The sequence below is a fragment of the Argentina anserina genome, chromosome 7, assembly GCF_933775445.1.
Source record: "Argentina anserina chromosome 7, drPotAnse1.1, whole genome shotgun sequence".
Lineage (NCBI taxonomy): Eukaryota > Viridiplantae > Streptophyta > Magnoliopsida > Rosales > Rosaceae > Argentina > Argentina anserina.
Genome location: NC_065878.1, coordinates 10,713,369 through 10,734,347, shown reverse-complemented (window position 1 = coordinate 10,734,347; position 20,979 = coordinate 10,713,369). Strand labels below are relative to the sequence as shown.

General features: G+C 38.2%; 4 protein-coding genes across 5 annotated transcripts; 2 read left to right on the top strand and 2 right to left on the bottom strand.

The window, feature by feature from the left end:
- Positions 1 to 5,219: 5,219 nt before the first annotated feature.
- LOC126801879 (cationic amino acid transporter 9, chloroplastic) lies at positions 5,220 to 8,646 on the top strand. Its single transcript, XM_050529357.1, has 8 exons — positions 5,220 to 5,509; positions 5,854 to 6,266; positions 6,405 to 6,581; positions 6,718 to 6,942; positions 7,032 to 7,208; positions 7,615 to 7,842; positions 8,084 to 8,173; positions 8,273 to 8,646. The coding sequence occupies exons 1-8, from the start codon at positions 5,263 to 5,265 to the stop codon at positions 8,414 to 8,416; spliced, it is 1,701 nt and encodes a 566-aa protein (XP_050385314.1). The 5' UTR covers positions 5,220 to 5,262; the 3' UTR covers positions 8,417 to 8,646.
- Positions 8,647 to 9,469: 823 nt separating this feature from the next.
- Positions 9,470 to 13,475, bottom strand: LOC126801888 (peptidyl-prolyl cis-trans isomerase FKBP20-2, chloroplastic). 2 transcript variants are annotated; one of them, XM_050529372.1, is made up of 7 exons: positions 13,344 to 13,475; positions 11,894 to 11,972; positions 11,576 to 11,790; positions 11,281 to 11,390; positions 10,886 to 10,994; positions 10,607 to 10,683; positions 9,470 to 9,888 (listed from the first exon to the last, which is right to left on the bottom strand). In XM_050529372.1, exons 1-7 carry the CDS (start codon positions 13,378 to 13,380, stop codon positions 9,766 to 9,768), a joined length of 750 nt encoding a protein of 249 aa, XP_050385329.1. In that variant the 5' UTR covers positions 13,381 to 13,475; the 3' UTR covers positions 9,470 to 9,765. The 2 variants fall into 2 exon arrangements, with proteins under 2 accessions (XP_050385329.1, XP_050385328.1); XM_050529371.1 differs by having other exon boundaries at positions 11,894 to 11,975; positions 13,344 to 13,462.
- A 1,158-nt stretch (positions 13,476 to 14,633) lies between these two features.
- Positions 14,634 to 16,782, bottom strand: LOC126801878 (uncharacterized). Its single transcript, XM_050529356.1, has one exon. It carries the CDS (start codon positions 16,684 to 16,686, stop codon positions 14,875 to 14,877), a length of 1,812 nt encoding a protein of 603 aa, XP_050385313.1. The 5' UTR covers positions 16,687 to 16,782; the 3' UTR covers positions 14,634 to 14,874.
- Positions 16,783 to 18,765: 1,983 nt separating this feature from the next.
- On the top strand, positions 18,766 to 20,592 carry LOC126801894 (actin-related protein 2/3 complex subunit 5A). Its single transcript, XM_050529376.1, has 4 exons — positions 18,766 to 18,952; positions 19,048 to 19,120; positions 19,202 to 19,302; positions 20,277 to 20,592. The coding sequence occupies exons 1-4, from the start codon at positions 18,861 to 18,863 to the stop codon at positions 20,410 to 20,412; spliced, it is 402 nt and encodes a 133-aa protein (XP_050385333.1). The 5' UTR covers positions 18,766 to 18,860; the 3' UTR covers positions 20,413 to 20,592.
- The last annotated feature ends 387 nt before the right edge of the window (positions 20,593 to 20,979 follow it).

Sequence of the window (20,979 nt, the reverse complement as noted above, 5' to 3'; positions counted from 1 at the left end):
CTCTAAACCCAAAATGCTCCCTTAGATTCACCGTGTTTTCGTTTTTCCACCTTCTTCCTCTTTCTAGTCATTCATCAGCTTCTTCTTTCTCTCTCAAAATGAAGCTCTCACAATTGATCTTTGTTGGTGCAAACCCAAGGCCCATATCTCCTCTCCTTTCCCAATTTTGATCGATCTGCTAATATCCTCCCTCCTTTCTCACCTAAGAATTCACCTTTTCTTTTTCTGAAATGAGATCGGTGCTTCCAAGTTCCCAGTTTGGCACGTCCTCATTAGCAGCCTTGTATTGGAAGAGTTTGCGTGCCTTCTCTCTCTCTCTCTCTCTCTCTCTCTCTCTATGGGCCTTTAGTCATAGATTTATCGAAATAGTTCCTATCTATGGTCACATGACTTCGAGCGTCTTCGTGATGGTTTGGGTTTTCATCATGGGTTTATGCAAGAGTGTTCAAACACAAGCGGTGGTAGACTGATGCTGTTTTAGATGGATGGAATTGATCTCCATCTATGTTATAATTCTCCACACCATATTGATGCAGATGTTGTATTTCCAAACTCATAGGGGGGTCGTTGGCGACTTACAGGTTTCTACAGGCACCCTGATGCCCAATTCCAATCAGCAACTTGGGATTTGCTATGACTTTTCTTTTTGTTTCTAGGTTCTTCCAATTAGTTGATTGTGGGAGACTTGAATGAAATCCTCAACAGTGGTGAAAAGTCAGGAGGTGGCCTACGTCCTTTTAGTCAGATGGGCGCGTTCCAATCAGTCCTTGACGATTGCGCTCTCTCTGACTTAGGGTTCGAAGGTTGCACGTTTACCTGGCACAACTCTAAACTCAATGTAGACTTGACATGGCTGTGGCTACGTAAGGTTGGAAGGATATTTATGGGTTGTCTAGAGTGTTGCACCTCCCTCCATCTTGTTCTGATCATATTCTAATTTGGTGGAGGCAAAAATTCAGGCCCTAATTCAGTTCTCTTCCCGTAAAACCAAGTTTAGATTTGAGAAAATGTGGACAAAATATTATTCTTATGAGGAAGTGATCAAGGAGAAATGGCATACTAATAGGGTGGGTTTCGAGCAATACAGTCTCCAAGGAAAACTCTGTAGTACTAGGTTGGGTTTACTTAATTGAAAATGCCATGTCTTTGGGGCTCTACATGAGGAGCTGGTTTGTATCCGTCACCAACTTGAGCAGTTTCTTTCCCTACCTTTTAATGCTTCAGACGTTCCTCAGAGAAAGCTGCTTCAAGCAAGAATGGATTCATTGTTAGATATGGAAGATGCCTTTTGAAAACATAGATTAAAGAATTTGTGGTCGAACGAGGGTGACAGGAGTACTAGGTTCTTTCAACCAACGGGCCTTAAATTATAAGCAATGTAATTATTTAAAGGGAATGTTTTGACCCTACTTGTGTTTAGCAGGACACTCCGGCTGGCGTTGAGACCGTGGTGTTGAATTGTTACTCAGAGCTTTTCAAGTCTTCAAATATTTCCAATGAGTAGATGGAGCCAATGTTGTCTTTTGTAGTGCCAGTGGTATTGTCAGAGATGAGTTCTTCTTTGGTAGCAGAGTACTCCGAGGAGAAAATCAAACAAGCATTAATTTAGATGTACCCTACCAAATCACCAGGACCGGACGATATGCCGCCCTTATTTTATCAAAAATATTGGCACATTGTTGGTGATGATATTGTGACTGTTTTCCACTAGTTTATGTCTTCTGAAACTCTTTTAAGAGAGGTCAATTATACACATGTTTGTTTAATTTCAAAAGTGAAAAATCCAACTGAAATGTCTCATTTTTGACCAATAGCATTGTACAATGTTATCTACAAAATTTGTGCAACAGTGGAGGCCAACAAGCTGAAGCCCTTTCTTGATCAGATTATCTCTCCATTTCAAAGTGCTTTTGTCTCTCGTAGATTAGTGACAAATAACACCCTCGTTGCTAATGAAGTAGTTCATTATCTTTGGCACACAAAAAACAGGTGAAAAGGGTCAACTTGCACTCAAGCTTGACATTAGTAAGGCCTGTGACAAAATGAAGTTGTCTTTTTTGAAAGTCATGCTGCTACGTTTGGGCTTTGCAAGATCAGTGGGTTGTGGTGGTCATGAAATGTGTGACATTAATGGAATACTCCTTCCTTATTAATGGTAACCCTATGGGTTTTATGTCAACTACTAGAGAACTTAGACAAGGAGATCATTTTTCCACTTTTTTGTTCCTCTTGTGCCCTAAAGGCTTTTCTTCTCTCATTCGGAAGTTGCACAATAATGGTGCTCTGGTGGGAATTAAGGTACGTAGAAGGGCTCCAGTACTCAACCATATCATGTTTGCAGATGACAACTTCTTGTTTGCTCATGCAACAACTGCTAGTTGCGTTCAGATTAAAAAAGCTTCTTGATGTGTATGCTTTAGCTTCGAGTAGTTAATAAATTATGGGAAAAGTAGTATGTGTTTTAGCCGCAATATTTTTGTGGAAAGACAACATGATTTGGTTATCTCTTTGGGAGTTGAAGTAGTGCCTTACCATGACAAATACCTTGGATTGCCCACCCATGTCGGGAGGTCCAAGTAGACAACTTTTGCCTGCTTGAAAGATCGGTTGAGGAAAAGATTAGCAGGGTGGAAAGAAAATTTGCTTAGTGGTGCAGGAAAGGAGTTATTAATGAAGGTTGTGGCTCAATCGCTTTTGAATTTTCCATGAATTGCTTTCTTTTACCCCCAATCCTTTTGCAATGAGCTACATCAGATGTGTGCAAACTTTTGGTGGGGTAATACGAAAAATACTAGAAACATCTATTGGTGTTTGTGGAATAATGTGTGCTCCATAAGACCGTTGGGGGGGGGGGGGAGGGGGCTTGGGTTTTCAGAATCTCTATGCTTTCAATCTAGCCATGTTGGCCAAACAAGCTTAGAGGATTATTAAAAATCCAAACTCTCTTGTGGGGGAAATTTATCAGGCACGCTACTTCTATAGTAAGACCTTTTGGGAAGCTTCTTTGGGAGCAGCTCCTTCCTATTTTTGGCGGAGTATTTTGAAAGCGAGAATTGTGGTTGAATTGGGTTCTAGATTGCAGGTTGGGAATGGAAATTTCATTGCTATATGGGTTGACAGATGGTTGCCTAGACCTCACTCTTTTCAGCCCTTATTCTCTCTTCGTAGCCCTACTAATTTGAGTAAGGGAGTATTTTCAGTGAGCAGTGCTTATGTGGTGACTAGAAACATTTTGATCATTTCGGACTCTACTACTTCTACCTTCTCTTCTTCTCAACCTGTTGACCCTTTTTGGAAGAAATTTTTGAAGTGCAAAGTTCCAGGAAAAGTGAAGTTCTATTTATGGAAAGCTTGTCATGAGTTTCTTCGTACTAGATCAAATCTGGTAAGAAAGGAAGTGGATATTGTGATAGTTTGCTTTTGTGTGAAAATGCGGAGGAGACTTGGCTTCACTTGTTATGTGAATGCCATATTTCCTCAGATGACTCTTCACCTAATGGGTACGTTGGATTACCTTTCCTTCTTTTGTTACAAGGATGGTTGCAATATTGCATGTCAAAATTACCTCAATCTGGTTTCTACCGTCTTTTGGTTAAATTATGGTTCTATGGAAAATGAGGAATGTTAAGGTGTTGAATAATAAAAATTGAGATCCTCCTTCCACCTTGCCCAATGCTCAAGTTTGGTATGGCAACTACCTGTAAGCCAACTTTTCTGCTCCAAAGGTCCATGTCCTCGCAACAGTTGGAAAAATGCCCCTTTTGGCTGGTTTAGTGTATGCATGGATGATGCTTTTGCTGCTCACTCTCAATCGGGAGTGTTGGAATTGTGGTTCGGGATGTAGTAGGTTCATTCACTTGTGGGTTGGCTATTAGTTTTGAAAATGTTTTCTCTCCTGCTCAAGTTGAGGCTCTAGCCAGCAGAGCATCTTGTAATTTGGCTCTTGATCAAGGTGTTGCCCCAGCTCACTTGGAATCAGATTCCTTATTATTGGTGCAAGCTGTTCATTCTATTGAAGGCTCTTCTATCCATCTTAGACCTATTTATGAAGATTATGGCTATGTTCTCTCAGCTGCCGGGAAGTCTCTTTACTCATCTGTACCATGAGGGCAATGTTGCTGCTCACACCCTTAATCATTGAGCTTTATGTAATAGGCCTTGCAATGTGTTTTATACTTCTACTCCCTCCCTGTTACATGAGATTCTCTCTAGGGATTGTATTTAAGTTTAGTTTGCTTTAATAAAATTATCGTTTCATCTAAAAAAAGTCACAATTAACTGTTCCAACTTCTAACAGCTAGTGGTTGATCAATATGCAAGTTATATTTGGATCAAAGATACATATTAAAAGTACAAGAGGTTGGGGGATAACAACAATTGAATTTTGCGGGAAATAATTCGAGAATTGTATGCTACCTCTTAGAAGGAAACATTGACATCATAATGATTTTACTCGAGTCCATAATAACACGAGGCTTGATTAAAATTAGAAAGTGTTTAAGAAGAAAATGAGTAGATGATTTTTCAAAAGCAAAACAGGAAGCTTTTAACCATGCATGTAAATCAAAAATCATTTTAGCTATCAATAATTAATGTGTTGTTATGCGTTGTGAATGTAATCCTTACAACGGGCATGTAATTTGGACGAGACAATACAATTTTATTAGTTCTTAAACACACACTCGACAAAAGCATGAAAGATGTTTTAGGCCATTAGGTATTTTGTGTGTGTGTTTTATATTTGTTAAGAACTACCGTTTGTTAAACAATCTGTGTGCTAAGGGAGAAATTTTTTCGTGCTATCGTAGCACCACGTGGCAATACTCAGTGGTCTACCTTTTCAATCACAAATTAACATGCAAGATTTAATTAGAAAAATTATATTTTAACTATTTTGTTAAAAACTATTTTAGGTTTATTTCTAAAACCCTAAATCCTAAACTCTAAATCATCAATATTAATGAATGTTATTTCACAAATAATAAAAATATATTAAATTATAATTTTAGTATAATAAATCTACATGTCGAAATATAATAAGTAAGAAATACCACTAAGTATTGTCACGTAATATTGTGATGCACATAAAAATTTCTGGCGCTAAGGGTGTGAATTGGTGCCTAATTTCTAATTTACATTCACTAACTTTCAACGTAATCAATGACGGTTCTCAACAAAACCCAGGCGAATCTCTACAAAAACCCAAAAAAAAAAAAAAAAATACAGACCGCCTTGCTCAGTCGTCAGAAAAGCCCAAAACCAATGGGAGGAGGACACAGGCGGACTTCCGCTGCCGAGAGCCAAACGGCGCCGTCTTCGGCCTGGTCACATTTCTGGTCCTCCGCCACCAGAACCAAGCCCGTATCCGACTCCGGCATCCGTACCAGCTCCGGCGATGGCCTCGTCCGTAACCTCGGCATGTTTGACCTCATACTCCTCGGCGTCGGCGCCTCCATCGGCGCCGGAATATTCGTCGTCACTGGCACCGTCGCCCGCGACGCCGGTCCCGGTACTTTCACAGCTTTCGTTTTCGTTTTCGTTTTCGTTTTCTGTGTGTGATTTTAGCTCAGCTCCGCCGGAATGTTAGATTGTGATGCTTCATACTGTAAATTGATTACTCTAATCCAAATCATCCAAGTAATTAGAGAAATTTTAATCTATGATAATCTCAATTGTTCAGAAAAGGAAATAAAAATTAAATAAGAAGAAAATGAGCTGCTTATGAGTTGTTTATGCTTGAAAATTTTGAGATAAGTAGAGTTGGATTTGATAATAGTTTTGCACTTTTTGGTGGTACTGATTTTGTTATATGAGCGTTTTCGATTGATGTGAAGTATTGTGATCATGATGCAGGAGTTACTGTTAGTTTTATTCTCGCCGGAGCGTCTTGTGTGCTAAATGCACTCTGTTATGCGGAGCTGGCTTCTCGTTTTCCTGCCGTTGTTGGAGGAGCGTACCTTTACACGTACACGGCATTCAATGAGCTGACTGCCTTCCTTGTTTTCGGGCAACTTATGCTTGACTATCATATTGGGGCGGCGAGCATAGCGCGAAGCTTGGCGAGCTATGTAGTGACGATTCTTGAGCTTTTCCCTATTTTTAAGGAGAACATTCCGGACTGGATTGGACATGGTGGCCAACAGTACCTTGGGGGAGCTATATCACTCAATCTCTTAGCTCCAGTTCTCCTTGCACTTCTTACTGTAATTCTTTGTCGGGGTGTTGGAGAATCCTCTGTCGTAAACTCATTCATGACTGCTACAAAGGTTACCTTTCCATCCTTTTTTCATTTTTGACAGCTTTCTTTACTTGCTATTCTGCCTTTCTTTTAGATCAAGCATTCTGGTACTTCAAATGTATACGATTAAATCAGGTTATATTTACATTAAGCCAGTTTCTTGTAGGTGATCATTGTTCTTATCGTTATCTTTGCCGGTGCTTTTGAGGTTGATGTTTCAAATTGGACTCCTTTTGCCCCAAATGGTTTTAAAACAGTATTGACTGGGGCAACAGTGGTATTCTTTGCATATGTTGGATTTGATGCAGTTGCTAATTCAGCTGAAGAATCAAAGAGACCACAGGTAAGCCACATTGGGAATAATATAGTTTCTTTTGGAACCAGCTATCTGTTTTAGCCTGATGGCTGTATACATTCATAGAATTCCATCATTTTTCGATAAGGTTTTCTCATCATTCCCTTTTGATTGGCTATTTCAGCGGGACTTGCCAATAGGCATCATAGGAAGCCTTCTGATATGTGTGATATTGTATATTGGTGTCTGTTTGGTGATCACTGGAATGGTACCGTATAAATTCCTTGGGGAAGATGCTCCTTTGGCAGATGCTTTTACATCCAAGGGGTTGAAGTTTGTTGCCATCTTAATCAGTGTGGGTGCTGTGGCTGGACTTACAACAACCCTTTTAGTTGGTCTGTATGTTCAGGTGAACCATTTGATCCTTATGATTTGGTTGACGTACCTCCGTTATGTAGCTTGTGCCAATTTAACCGATGATATGTTTCTCATGATCAGTCTCGGTTATATCTTGGGCTTGGAAGAGATGGTTTAGTACCTTCGGTGTTTGCTAGAGTACACGCAAAACGCCGAACTCCCATTCATTCTCAGGTGTGGGTTGGTATTGTTGCTGGCATTCTGGCAGGCTTGTTTAATGTGCATATTCTCTCACACATCCTTTCAGTTGGCGCATTGGTAAGTCACAGTAAGGTTGTTTAGCTTGTTAACATTTATATGCATAATGACGTGGCAGCTGGCTGTTTAATTCACCAGTGTCAAATCCATCAAACATGGACTAGTTACTCACACAATGCATGCCATGATGCTCTGGATAGTTGCAAACTGATAGGATTCCCTTTGCGTTTTTTCTTCTAATAAGTCTGGGCATCTCCACCTCACTTTATACCATGGTATAGGACGGGGTTGAAGCTGGCTGATTAATTCACCAGTGTCAAACTTCAGCTCCAAACGTGGAACTGTTAGTCACACAATGCAAGCCATGATGCTGTGGATAATTGCAAACTTATAGGAATCCCATTTTATCTTTTCTTTTAATAAGTTTGAGTACCTTCACCTCACTTTATACCATGGCTTCTTGCAGACAGGCTACTCTGTTGTTGCTGCATCTGTGGTTGCTCTTCGTTTGAAGGATAAGGCATCAAGTCAAGTGCCATCTACGTCCTGGCGGGAAGGTGTCGCCTGCTTATTCATAGTTGCATGCAGCGGTTTTGGTGCTGGAGTCTTCTACAGATTCAACATTTCATTTATTTTTATGGTCATAGCTCTGTTTATGGCAATACTCGCTGGGGGTGCTCTTTATTTTCGCCAAGTGAGTAAACATACATGTTCAAGATCTTATTGGTTGCAGGCTTATAGTACTTGTTAGTAGAAAAATAAAATCATATAAAAAAAGCGGGACAATTCTGATTCTGATAGACATTATGTCATATTGGAAGAGCAATAATCAATATGTTCAGCATTCGACCATACAAATTTAAAATCAAAGCATGGGTTGTATATACGTTTCTTTTTCTCTTCCTTTAACTCGGTTTTATCATCTTCTGCTACAGACTTATGCAGACATGCCAGGGTTTTCGTGTCCTGGGGTTCCAATAGTGCCAGCTGTATGCATCTTCTTCAACATGTTTCTATTTGCTCAGGTATTCTTCGTATATCAGCTTGGACAAACTGCTAATAAAAACACAGAGTTCAGATAACAAAGCAGATAAGTGATAATAATATATTCATTTGTATTGCAGTTACACCATGAAGCATGGGTGAGATTTGTCATCCTCAGCATCATTACAGTTGGTATTTATGCATTTTATGGACAATACCATGCTGATCCAACTGCAGAGGAGACTATCATTTATCATAGGGCACCAGAAGAAGACTCTCGGTAAATTATTTCGTTTGTAATGACCCCTGTATATTGGTGGATTTGTTATCTGTTGCAGTGTTGTTTGTACCTTTTCGAAACCACTTTGTTGGAAAAGAAAAGGTTACAATATTCATTTAGTGCTCCTGAAAAAATAGATACATGTTATTCATTGTAATCCTTGAGCAACCACGATGATTATCTTGCTTGAGGCTGTAACACTAGTATAATATTAATGCAAATAGTTGATGTTTATTCAAATCTTGTGCATTTGTGATTGTTTTTTACTTCCATTATTGCTGTAGCTTGTATCAGCAGATCAGCTGACTTCTGTGTGCATTAGTTCTGGAAAACAATTTTGATTGCTGTAGGTTGGTTTATTCCTGGATAAATTGCCAATCCGCCTTATAATGGGGGTTTCCTCATTATCTGCTGATTCTGATCCTTATTATGTAGTAGAACTCTGAAGTCATCACTGCTGGAATCCTGGGGCTTCTGTGTCTATGAGTTCCAAATATTGGTAGATAATAAGTAAATCACTAAATTGTAACATAGATGTTATCATTGAGTAGTCCTTAAGCTTCAGTCTGAATGCTGCAAGGTAGCCGGCAAGCTAAGCTTGCTCTCGGAAACAAATAGAAGCCACTTCTGTGTCTAAGATACCAAACTTCCTGACCTCTAACCTTTTTTGTTTGTTTATGGTGTTTAGGCCAAAAGAAAACTGATCTGTACCTTCTCGTGTAGACCTGATGCCCGTTCCAGTTTTCTATGTTAACAATGGTTGGTCTGTGATATCCTCTCTTCCAGGTTGAAGGCTGCGGCAGTGGAAATGCTCTCAATAACTGAAGTAGCCTCAACGGGAAAGTCCCAAATTTACTACTGCTGTGTAGTATTCTCAAATGCCATATAGTGACCAAGTGACTGCCATCTTATCAAGGTTGTTTTTAACCTTTGTTACTTAAGTGTAAATAGAATCACAGAATATGCTATGAAGGAAAAGTTTCACATGGTAAAGGTTCCAATATTATTGTCATTCTGTGGGCGCAAGAAATGTCTCATGCAATTGGGATCCCTTAAGTGAGTATAGACAGGCAAAACGGGCAAAATGAAATGCTGAACTCCAGTCAATGACTTTACATCTTTGGTAAACCATTTAGGGGGTACAATATTTGTACACTTGATAAATACAAGGACTATCCTGAATTGATATGAAAAGCAAATATTTCTTTTCCGGCTAGATAGCAATCAGATTCTCCAGCTAAAATTCAATCACTTGAAGAACCCAAGAGCCAGCAGAGAACTCTTCCGACTAATACATTCCCCGAAGAGGAAATGTTTCTGGATACCCAGATGGGCAGAGGCTAGCTCAATCGTTTATTCGCAGACAAAATCAGAGTAAAAAGCAGCTATAGTCCTTCTTACACAGTTTTGAATGCTTAGAAGTTCCACATCAAAAACTTCAAACTGTTTTGAGCTGAAAAAGGTGGAAGGGCCAACCTGCGGAAGTGATCGTTTTTTCATCAATCAGGATTGATACAATAACATATACACATGTCAAGTCCAACCCAATTTCACATACGGCTCTTCCAGTTGTTCAAAGTTACTCCATTAAACCATCAGCTTTAACGGTGACATTGTAAGAAACTACGAACTAATTCTTCATGTAGAAAACTAATATTGGCCGAGGCTCGACAAATTGGAGTTCAGATGAATTTTCTCATGTAATCAATCATGTAATTCATTTAAAGTCACATGTCTAATCTATGCATATCATCATGCATGAGTTTCCTTAGCATTACAGCAGTGTTTTATGATGTAGATTCTGATTGTTCTTTTGTACAGTTATATAAGGTCAGTTTGTAGCCTTAGTTCCTTATTCCCAATTTACATCACAGTTTCTCAACGAGTGACAAAAAAACTCAGAACTAGTATGGGGCTACTTGTTGCCAAAATTTTTATAGGAACTACTGAAGACTATCAAAAAGGGAAAAGTGTTACTGTCTTACTGGCTAAATGTTAGAATTATCAGCGTCTTTACTATTTTCGCCGTATATAATTTTGTTTAAATGGTCCAACATGCTTTGTATCTCTCTTATTCAGCATCGATGACAATATACTATAAGCAAATTAGGAAAATATTATAACAAAATTATATGCTACAGAATAGTGCTAAGTTACAATAATTGATGGGTAATTCATGATTCAGAAAACTGACCGGTGGTCCAAGTTCGGGTGGAATGATTATTCTTCTTTTCCCTCCAGGCTTCATATCACGAATTCCTTCTTCAAATCCTGTAGCACATCCTTCTAGTTTAGAACCTTCAGCTTATTATGCTTTATGATTCCTCCTCTCCCTTCCCTCATTTTCATTACGGAAGGGTCAGGACAAAGGAGATGTCTGCTATCATATTTACAGGTAATGCAGACAGCATGATTATTTCAAAGAATGCAGACAGATTAAAAAAACCCTAGAATTGAATTAAGTTGTAACAACCTGGGACCAATGCATTTGTTCCCATGCGTATTCTGGCAGGAGAACCTTGATTGTAGCTGCTATCAATGCGACGGCCTGACTCATTGTAGCCAACATAGTGGAACATCACCTACAATGTACATCGAATCTGAGATTCTGAGTAGGTCATGATTGGGGAAAGATTTATTAATATGTTATATCATAATGAGTATTCAGTATGCATTCAAATTCATTATTTGTCTTCAGATGAAATAATTCAAATCATAATGTCACTAATTTGAAAACTCAAAGTGAACAGGCAGAAATACTGAGGAACCAAAGTTGGGATGCTACTTCAACCAAAGTATCTCATATTACCACGTAGTTTCTAAAAAGACAACCATGGATTCAAACTTCAAAGAGAATTAAAGGAAAACCTGCTGACCAGCCTGTGGGCAATCACCCTCACCAACTGCAAAATCTTTGTATATAAGTCCTGACTCACGTGTTGTGTAGTTTTCTGGCGTTACTACCTTAACCTGAAAACCTGATTGAACATGGTTAAACATGTAAAAATCGTTCCTTATATGTTGTTAAAGAAAAAAAAAACAGAGTTTAACATAGCTGGAAGATATCCAGGGCTTGGAATCATAAAGCACAGATGACCAGGTTCAGAAAAATAAAGGGGAGCAGAATATCAAGACTTCTGTACATGCAACAAATGATGCAAACCTTCTCTAATGAAACTTGGAAAATCTTCAGGGGCATTATTTTCTTTCTGTATGCGCTTGTTTTGCTCCAGCAACCGTCTTTGATCAAATGGACTTTTACTCTTTGTTTTTGCAGACGAAGATAAATTTGGGAACAAGCTAGTTGTGACTGAAAGGAATAGAACAAGTCTCCGACTCAAATTCTCTTCATAATGTGATATACCACCACTCTCTGCCCTGGGCATGCAAATCAAACATATTGGTATAACTGAGAGAAATTTTCTCATTTTTCAACACAGTTACGCACAGATAACTAATTTAATCAATCAACCAAATGTACCTGTGATATCTTGAGTTTTGACTTGAACAGCATTGGATTATTTGGTTATTGTGACTGGAAGGAATGCTTGGTGAGGGAGCTGCTGGAAGAGTTCTTTTTGTCAGTTGGTGTAGAAAAATTATTGTCAACATGCGTAAGTAAATAAAATTATGCTCATGGCTTAGCTACTGATGAGCAATATATACTTTGTAATAGGAGAGAGTCATGTTAGCAGAGATGTTGTACGAGGTTAAGAACCCAGTGAGTTTCATATTATCCTTTTATTTGTTTAGCAAACAAGTCTCAAACAATAGTTACAATTGATTACAGAAATCGAGAACGGCAGAGGGAGCATTTGTAGAAGGTCTCTCAGACACATGAGAAAGCATGCATCTTCTGCAGGTTGTTGTGGATATGCAACAACCTACAACACCACCAGATACATCGTTATTGTGATAGAGCCCTCCTTAAAGCATAATTGCAAGAACCAAACCCGAAGGATCAATCTATACACAGAGAAGCATGGAATTTCAAGCTGAGTCTCTCATTACTGTAGAAAAAGAAGAGTATGGTCTGGCCATAAGCGGCTCGTAGATTTATTTTCAGGCTCAAGTTATATTCTTTTCTCCATTCAATAATCATTTATATTTTTTGGGCATTGACATTTTGTTGTAGTAGCTTATGAGTTCGACATCACTCATTATATTTTCTAGTTATCTCTTAGTTTCTAGGGCTGAATGTGAAGGGATGCTACTTGATATGCAACATTGGCTTGTTTCATTAGGTAAAGAGGAAGAATAGTGTCTACAATGTTTAAAACATCTCCATCCCTGTCAGTAACTTTGTGTGGGAATTATTAAGCTAGAAATGCATAGTTCAATCGTTGCCTTATAATGTAAGCTCACTTCTTATGGCATACAAAACTTCCATGATCTAGAATATCAGATTGGACCCAGGGTGGTGCCTAGCCTCCCAGCCAGACCATGACGTTCAAGAACTAGTATAATGGTGTTCTTAGACATCAAGAAAGGTGACTTTTGATAAACAAGAAGGTAGCTATAATTAGAAATTTGAATTGAGCTTAGTTCTACAGTTCTACTTCTGCATGTTTATCCTGAAAACACAAAAACTCAACCAATTTGCTATATGGTACAAGCACATTTTACAGAAAGAACTCCTTTAGATATCTTTCTCCTGAACTTTCGACAACAAAAACTAACAAAGATTCAAAGACACAAGCTTTGCCCATGCTGCAAACAAACTTATCATAACCAATTTCTGGGTCTTATCTTCAACACAAGCTACACTTCCAAAAACAATGTTTCAACGAGTAACAAAGAAGTTTGCTTTATGGATTGTACCCAGAAATGCAAAGAATCCTCCAAGCCAAATTTCAAGACACAATCACACAAACAGTATACCGTTCTAACTACAACCATACATGCAGATATAACAAAAGGAGAAACGTTACTTGATTTATAAGAGAGATACGAGGGAACCACCAGCATGGTGTCTCTCGGGTTTCAAGCTTGTTCCGGCATATATGAGTTGGCTAACGACCCAGTGAGTGAGCGAGAAAGAAACGGTTTCTGTTATGCGCTCATGTTATCTTTTAAGTTCGGTGGTAGGGAGCCAAATTGGCAAAATTTCATCCAACACCCTATAAGTTCTTGCAATATCATTTCCTACCTTCATGTGGGGCCAATGGGCATTATCTTGTTTTCATTTTTCTCTTTCTTTATTTTATTTTCAATCTATAAGAAAACGAATACAAATGAATAAAGGAACAATTGATCTCTTCAAAAAAAAAAAAAAAAACAAAGGAACAATTGATTAGTTGAACACTTGAACTTCGTACAGTAAGTTCTATAACTCATAGTCTGTACGATTACGTATAAGTTATTTGTGTGAACTATATGACTTACGGGAAAAAAAACTCACATGTAATTTCTCAGTTAGCATAAGATATAACATAAGATTTTGTGTTAAAATCCATACGACTGTTACAATCAAGCATGGACACGGCTTTTAGGGTCCGTATTGCGTGTCGGACACGTTTGGATACGCTCAGACACGCGAACTCACTTTGGACACGGCCTGGACACGCACCAATTCATGATAAAAGTGAAAGTGTTTATGGTGAGAGTCGAACCTTGGTCATCCAAGGCACCCAACAACTCCTCAACTATTCCAACAGATTCAGTTTTTGTTATATTTGTGCACACTTTAATATATATAAGGAGGGAAACTCATGATAAAAATAAAAATGCTTGTGGTGAGATTCGAACCTTTGTCATCCAAGGCACCCAACAACTCCTCAACCATTCCAACAGATTCAGTTTTTGTTATGTTTATGCACACTTTAATATATATACATCTAAATACTTTCAAAATTTTAAATTAATTTTTTTAATAAATATATATATATATATATATATATTAAAATAATTTTAATTAACGTGTCTACCACGTGTCCGTGTCCAAAAAATTTATATATGCCGTGTCTACGTATCGAATCGTGTCCAATACGGACACTCGTGTCCGTGCTACTTAGCGACTGTATATAGTTATTTGCAATTTTGCATGAACTAGTTGATTTCTATGGAGAAAAAATCTCACATTTAATTTCTCAGTTAACATAAGTTTTCGGATTCAAATTCCCATTTAAAAAGGTTGCTGAGTCTCATAAATTGGCTTCTACGTAGAAACTAGAACTTAGGGGCATGATCATTGATTTATCGTCCACATTTTTATTCTGAAGGATAACGCTATCTCCAATTTTTCTCTTAAGAAAAATGGATGCTACTGCAGCACCATGATTGATGGGACTGAAATAATAGTTCCATGACAAGTCCTCCCAATTCTCAGCCTGGTATAAAGGCATTAAACATTTAAACCTAATGGTATACAAGTGTAGATAAATAGAGCAGTTAATTTAAGGGAAAACAAGATGAAAGAAATGGTAATTGTCCAGCATCGATCATTAGATGTGTATGATCATTTCACCTGAAGCGATTTTCAGTAAGGCTGAGCCCTCTTGATCTGTCAATCGATGCAACTTTCTGAAGCCTAATCTGCTGTCGAAATTTTGCTATAAACTCACCAGCCTTCTTATCAACCTCAGAATCTGCCCCTGCTACAACATTGACAGAGTTGCAAAAGGCGGCAGCAGCAGCAGCCTCCACTCTTTCTTCCAAGCTCACTTCAAAGTTTTCAGACTCACTTTCCGATTCTTCTTCAGACCGGACATCGACATAGTCAAAGAAGTCTTGCATTTGTTCCTTCTGGTACTTGGGAGAAGCTGGCTTTGGCATGTTACACTGCTTATTCACTCCTCCATTTTGCATTTTCTCTTTTCTCATAGCTTCATCACTATCAAACATCTTTAGATTGTTTTCCACCTTGTCATGAGTGGTCAGTCTACTACCTCTGATCGTTCTGACTGATTTTCCTCTTGATGAAGATTTGCTGAGGCTTGCAGGCTTCTTTTCCGAGTTGAAAGACCCCATCCCCTCTTTCTTACCTGAATCACATTGATCCCGAGCACTTGGACTCCCACTCAGTTCTTTCTTCAAGTAGTTATCTGAGCTTTTCTTCAAAACCTCCCCATAGACAGCACCAATACTATGGCCCCTCGAATGCCATCCAGTAATTGAAACCTTGTCATTCATTGGAGTTGGTTCTAATGGTAAACCTGAAGGAGAAGACGCTCGGGAGCTCTTCTTCCTTTTCCCCAAATGAACCGTTTCTGAGTTCAGTACCTCAGAAGTTGAAGAATTAAGAGAAGAGTACTCCTTTTCTGGTGAAGAAGATTTGGAGCTAGCAGTATCAGATGAGAAAGACAATGTGGACCGGAAGGACCGAGCTTTCAGAGACTCAAACTGAGCTTCATCAACTGACAGTGGCCTAAAATGTGAAGGACGAGTAGCACTACCCACTCTCTTTCCCCTTTCCATCTTTCGAGAACTCGAACGCTGTAGAATTGGCGAAGGCGATGCCATAGCTTGATTGAATTTCTCTAGTAGATTTATAGGAGCCAAATCACCATAGTTCCTATTCCTATTCCAATCAGATCTACCAGATGCAGCAACATTTGAACCAAAACTAGACTCACTCTCTTTAACAAAGTCACTCTTATCCTGGTTTCTAACCTTCGATTTCAAACTCCGAATAGGCAACCCTAATGGCTTATCATCAAACACTGATTTGGGTTTCACAAACTCATCAACAACATAATCTGGTTGAGCTACAAAAACCATAGACTCACCCTGAAAGTACTGAGAATTCCAAGCTTGAGCAACATTCTTATTCTTAAACCCATATGGATTTTCAATACCATTATCATAATTCAACAATCTGGGTTTGCATTGTGCATCAAAATAAACACTACTTTTATTATCACCCACAAAATTCTGAGACTTCCAACTCTCAACAACTCTCTTCTCACCAGACCCACATGGATTCTCACACCCATCAAACATCCTGGGCATATAAGACTCTAAATTCTCAACATTAGAGTAATTCTCAACCCCCATTTCTACATTCCTTCTACTAAACAATCCATAAGACACAGCAATTCCAATGAAAAGAAGATGAATGAGCTCCCAGAACTTGTCGAATATCGTATCGCTGACAAACTCAGGAGGTTGTGAAGGAAACATAGGCAGAACCACGACCAAGATCACAAAGAAGAGAGCTTTAAACAGAAACTGAAGGTAAGACGTACCTTGTGAAATGGGGTTTGTTTGAGTTGCAGAGGCATTCAGCCCTGGATTTGGGGAATGGAGTTTTTTGTAAGGGATTGGATCCTCCATTTGAGTTGTGATCAAATGGTCTCAGAGAGAGGAATGAGCTTTGGATTCTGTGTGAAATGGAGGAGATGGAGAAGAAAGGAAGACTTTGAGGACAAGGAAGAGAAGAAAGAGAGAGACACAGAGAGAGTGGAGAAGAATTCAAAAAGTGAAACATAATCATTATGACCGTTTGTCCCTTTGGACTCAATGACGTGAGTGCCCCTGTAGTTTGTTAGATATTACAGCGCTTTTTTGGGGTCATTGGCGTCATTCCGGCGAGGGCAACGAAACGACAGCGTTTAGTATTCAATAACAAATTTAAGAAATACGAGTTAAATGCCAAGAATATTATTTTGGATAAATAAATTGTCTAATTAATCAAGTGTACATGCTAGACTAGGGCTAGATTGGTTGGTATACCAGTCTTAATTTTCCAATACCATATACCAACCAATATATATTTGGTATGAAAAATCCACAATTTATACCAACCAATAACGTTGGTATACAAATTAAGTGGTACGGTGGTACGGTTGGTAATGTGCTTGTACCAACATATTTAAGGCCCAAAAATTTTAAGGCCCAACCCAAATAAATAATAATAAATAAGTGAAATAAAAATAGAATTCCAAAGTCTTATATAACTTCAACCAAATTACCAAATACAAAATCATAAATAGAAAGTCAAAGTCTAAATAGTCAAACTGTTAAAGTATTTATGAATTCTCAAAACAATTGAAAAAATAAATGATAGGTTTAAATGCGATATATGTTGACATGTTGTAAGCAGTGATGGTGCTACTGATAGGTCTAAGCATTTGTACTTGGAAATTCGATTGAATCGATTCATTCATAATTAAATAAAGAAATTGAAGACGAGAAAAATAGTGTACTTGAGAAAGAAACTCAGAGAGATTAGATTAAGGTTAGTAGATATATATGGTTTGGATTTATTTTTCAATAAATCTACAATTGAAATTTAAAGATATATATATTTTTAATTAAATAATTTAATATAATATAAGTTGGTAGGTACGATATACCATGGTATATGAAAAATCTATACCACCTACCTACCGTAATTTTAATATTAGTACGGTATACTGTACCATATACCATGTACCAAGTATTTGGTATACCAACATATTTGGTACAGTTGATATACGAATTGGTTGGAATGGTTTTCTATACCATTGCCACCCCTATGCTAGACTTGTTACATTTGTTCTCTACGGTAGAATGTTAAATTCTGTTTTCCTTTTTAGTTATAGAAGATCATGTTAGAGTTTAGTTACACTGCACTACCATTATTAGGACAAGCTTACAATTTTAATTGTTAAAAACTTAAGGTAAACGATATTTATATCACACTTGTCTCATGTATACAATTTCTCACGGGCCTGCTAGCAAAGTGGATTAAACTGAATGGTATCCAAGCTTCCAGCACTAGTTCACGTGCCCTTACCAAAACCTAGCCGTATCTACTATCTAGTTGCTAGCTAGATTGTTACCTTTACTTGCATTCATTCATAAGGTTATGAATTTTGTTCCTTCCTTACTGCCTAGCATAAGGTAAGGCAGTGAGCATCTTCATATTTTGGCTCGTCTTTAGTCGGCAGTGTATCTCTATTACGGGAACCATATGTTACATGCAAGATATTTGCTCGCTTTTTTTCACAACTCGACACTATTATTTTCAGACAAACATATCGTGAAACTAATTTCGTAATTCACCTCCATCACATTCCGCTCATCCTCATTCTACTCCCTTAGTCTAGTAAAATTACTCTTTATATTCACGTTCCAGCGTTCCATTTAAATCAACCGAATTTGTCGTGATTTAAATCAATACTAGGTCATAACTCATGAGAAAGGGAAAGTTTCACCTCCATCACATTCCGCTCATTCTCATTCTACTCCCTTAGTCTAGTAAAATTACTCTTTATATTCACGTTCCAGCGTTCTATTTTAATCAAACGAGTTTCTCGTTATTTAAATCAATACGAGGTCATAACTCATCAGAAAGGGAAAGTAACGACCCTTTTTGTTCTGTTTGAAGTAGTGAAATGCGACCTGTTAAAAAGCTTTAGTTTGGTGATTGATAAGAGAAGAGAAGACAGAAGTCCCTCCCAGACAAAACGACCGCGTTCAATCCCCTCGCCCAGAATCTGAAAAACCCAAACAGCGAGCATAGAATGGCAGACGAACATGTCGAAGCCGATAACGCAGAGGCCATTATCGCCCGAATCGAGCACAAATCTCGAAAGATCGAAAGCCTACTCAAACAGTAAACACCCCCCTTCTCTTTTTCTCTCCTCATTTCTTCCATCTCTAACCAAACCCGGGTCTTCAACTCTTCGCTGATTCACTCTCTCGTTTCAGGTACAGACCCGTCGAAGCTCTCAAAACCGCCCTCGAAGGCTCGCCTCCCAACACCAAAGACGAACGATGCAAGGTCCGATCGGCTGTAAATTTCTTAATTGACGAGTGTCGTATAGAAACTTGAGTGATTTTTTTTACTGTGTTTGGTTTACAGTCTGCGAATTGGATAATGGTGCATAGAGCTATTATGGCGATTAAAGATGTTGAAGGAATGTTTTCTTCTTTGGATCCTGAGTACTATGACATTCTCATGAAGTAAGTCTTCCACTATTTTTTTTCTGGTTTTAATTAGTTTAATTATTTGTTATGAACTTTTATTGAGGTAATCTAATGTCGATAACATTATGATTTTGTTGATAGTACTGAATTGCGTTTGATTAAAATGGTGTTTATGGAGTGTTTGTTTGTAATTTAGGACTTACAATTTGTTTTGCTAGTGTAGGAATCAGTGAGGGTTTAGTTAATGCTAGATCAGTGTGCAGATTAGTGTATCCATCTTGAGCTGTAGAAATGAGTTTGCTTTGGTTGAGTGGTAGCTACCAGCTAGGATATTTTTTGATCAAGGAGTTGATTATTGTATGCATTTTTATTTTTGATGGTGTTGGTTACCGGAAAGTTCTTTCAGAGGTCGTAGCTGCTTGATTTGCTTATCTCTTGAAGACTTTGATTTGTGCTCATTTGGCAGAATTTTCACTATCCACCATTTTAGGTGGGAAGGGTTCAATAGCTTGTATCATTGATGAATGAGAACCAGGGGAAATTATGACGGGTTCCCCAGTGATTTTGTAACAACATTGGATGTCTGCATCTGTGTGCGCTTTCATAGAGTTTAGCCTGCAGTTTCTTATCTACCTACCTATGGCTCCGATTTTATAGTGAGACTGACATTATCATGAGATGCGGGTTATCATAGCTTATCAAGGTCTGCACCATAGTTGATCTTCAGGAAAACAAATGTGAAAAGGGATGGAAGTAAACATGTGGAACTAGTGTGCTAACTTCATACATATTTGTCATTATATATGGAGCACTCTTAAGCTTGTCCCCTGTCTTTCAGAATGTCAGATATGGACATTACACCTGTTATTATCTGTTTTTGGCTAACTTCTACATATGTTTTCAGATTCATGATGTCTTTACAGTACCTTATATGCTGCTTTTCATTCCCCGTCTTTGGTGTATATTATTTTTTGAGAGATCTTACAGTGTTGTAATTTCTATTGTTGAAGGTACTTATACAGAGGCTTGTCAACTGGAGATCGTCCCACATGCGACCAGTGCCTTCGAATTCATGAAAAACTGACCGAGATAGCTGGTCTGGGATGCATACTACGTTCCCTTTCAGACACTGTTAATACAGTATGATTTCTATCAGTTCCTTCGATAAACATTAGTAAGGTTGATATTCTTGCTTAAATGTACATTAAACTAGAACATTTGGGGCTTCACTGTAACTTACTGCAAATGCTCATACAGAAAGTTTTGTATCATGGTGCTGATTTTTCTGCCTGAGCAAAGTCTCAATATCAAATCCTTTGTGGTGCTTCCCATGTTTTTGATTGTGTTGGTTTCCATTGTAGTTGTAAACCGTTAATACGAGAAAATTCTACAAGCGCTACAAGAGAAAAACTGTTTAACTTTTGGCATGTCTGTATGCAACATAAATGTACGAAATAGGTCAAAATGGTCTACGTTCCGCAATTCAGCCGTTCACTCGATTGCACTTGTATGATTTGCTTTGGATTATGCTCTAAAAGGAAAAACCAGATCACAATGTTTAAGGGTGAAGCGGTGAAGCAATGTGGTCAATTTCAATGTTTATTTCACTCAATTGCATTTGTATTTTGGATTATTCTCTAAAAGGAAAGCCAGTTAACAATGTTCAAAGGTGAAGCTCTGCAGGAATATGGTCAATTTCGATGTTTACCTGCT

Bases quoted from the DNA above. Each gene is read 5' to 3' on its own strand.
- LOC126801879 (XM_050529357.1), top strand. From the start codon at position 5,263: ATGGGAGGAGGACACAGGCGGACTTCCGCTGCCGAGAGCCAAACGGCG. The intron at 7,843-8,083 runs GTGAGTAAACAT...CTTCTGCTACAG, and splicing joins GTGCTCTTTATTTTCGCCAA to ACTTATGCAGACATGCCAGG. The intron at 8,174-8,272 runs GTATTCTTCGTA...TTTGTATTGCAG, and splicing joins ACATGTTTCTATTTGCTCAG to TTACACCATGAAGCATGGGT.
- LOC126801878 (XM_050529356.1), bottom strand. From the start codon at position 16,686: ATGGAGGATCCAATCCCTTACAAAAAACTCCATTCCCCAAATCCAGGG.
- LOC126801888 (XM_050529371.1), bottom strand. From the start codon at position 13,380: ATGCTGGTGGTTCCCTCGTATCTCTCTTATAAATCAA. The intron at 11,391-11,575 runs GTTTGCATCATT...ATGTTCAATCAG, and splicing joins TCCAAGTTTCATTAGAGAAG to GTTTTCAGGTTAAGGTAGTA. The intron at 10,684-10,885 runs GTTGTTACAACT...GATGTGCTACAG, and splicing joins AACAAATGCATTGGTCCCAG to GATTTGAAGAAGGAATTCGT.
- LOC126801894 (XM_050529376.1), top strand. From the start codon at position 18,861: ATGGCAGACGAACATGTCGAAGCCGATAACGCAGAGGCCATTATCGCC. The intron at 19,121-19,201 runs GTCCGATCGGCT...TTTGGTTTACAG, and splicing joins CCAAAGACGAACGATGCAAG to TCTGCGAATTGGATAATGGT. The intron at 19,303-20,276 runs GTAAGTCTTCCA...CTATTGTTGAAG, and splicing joins TACTATGACATTCTCATGAA to GTACTTATACAGAGGCTTGT.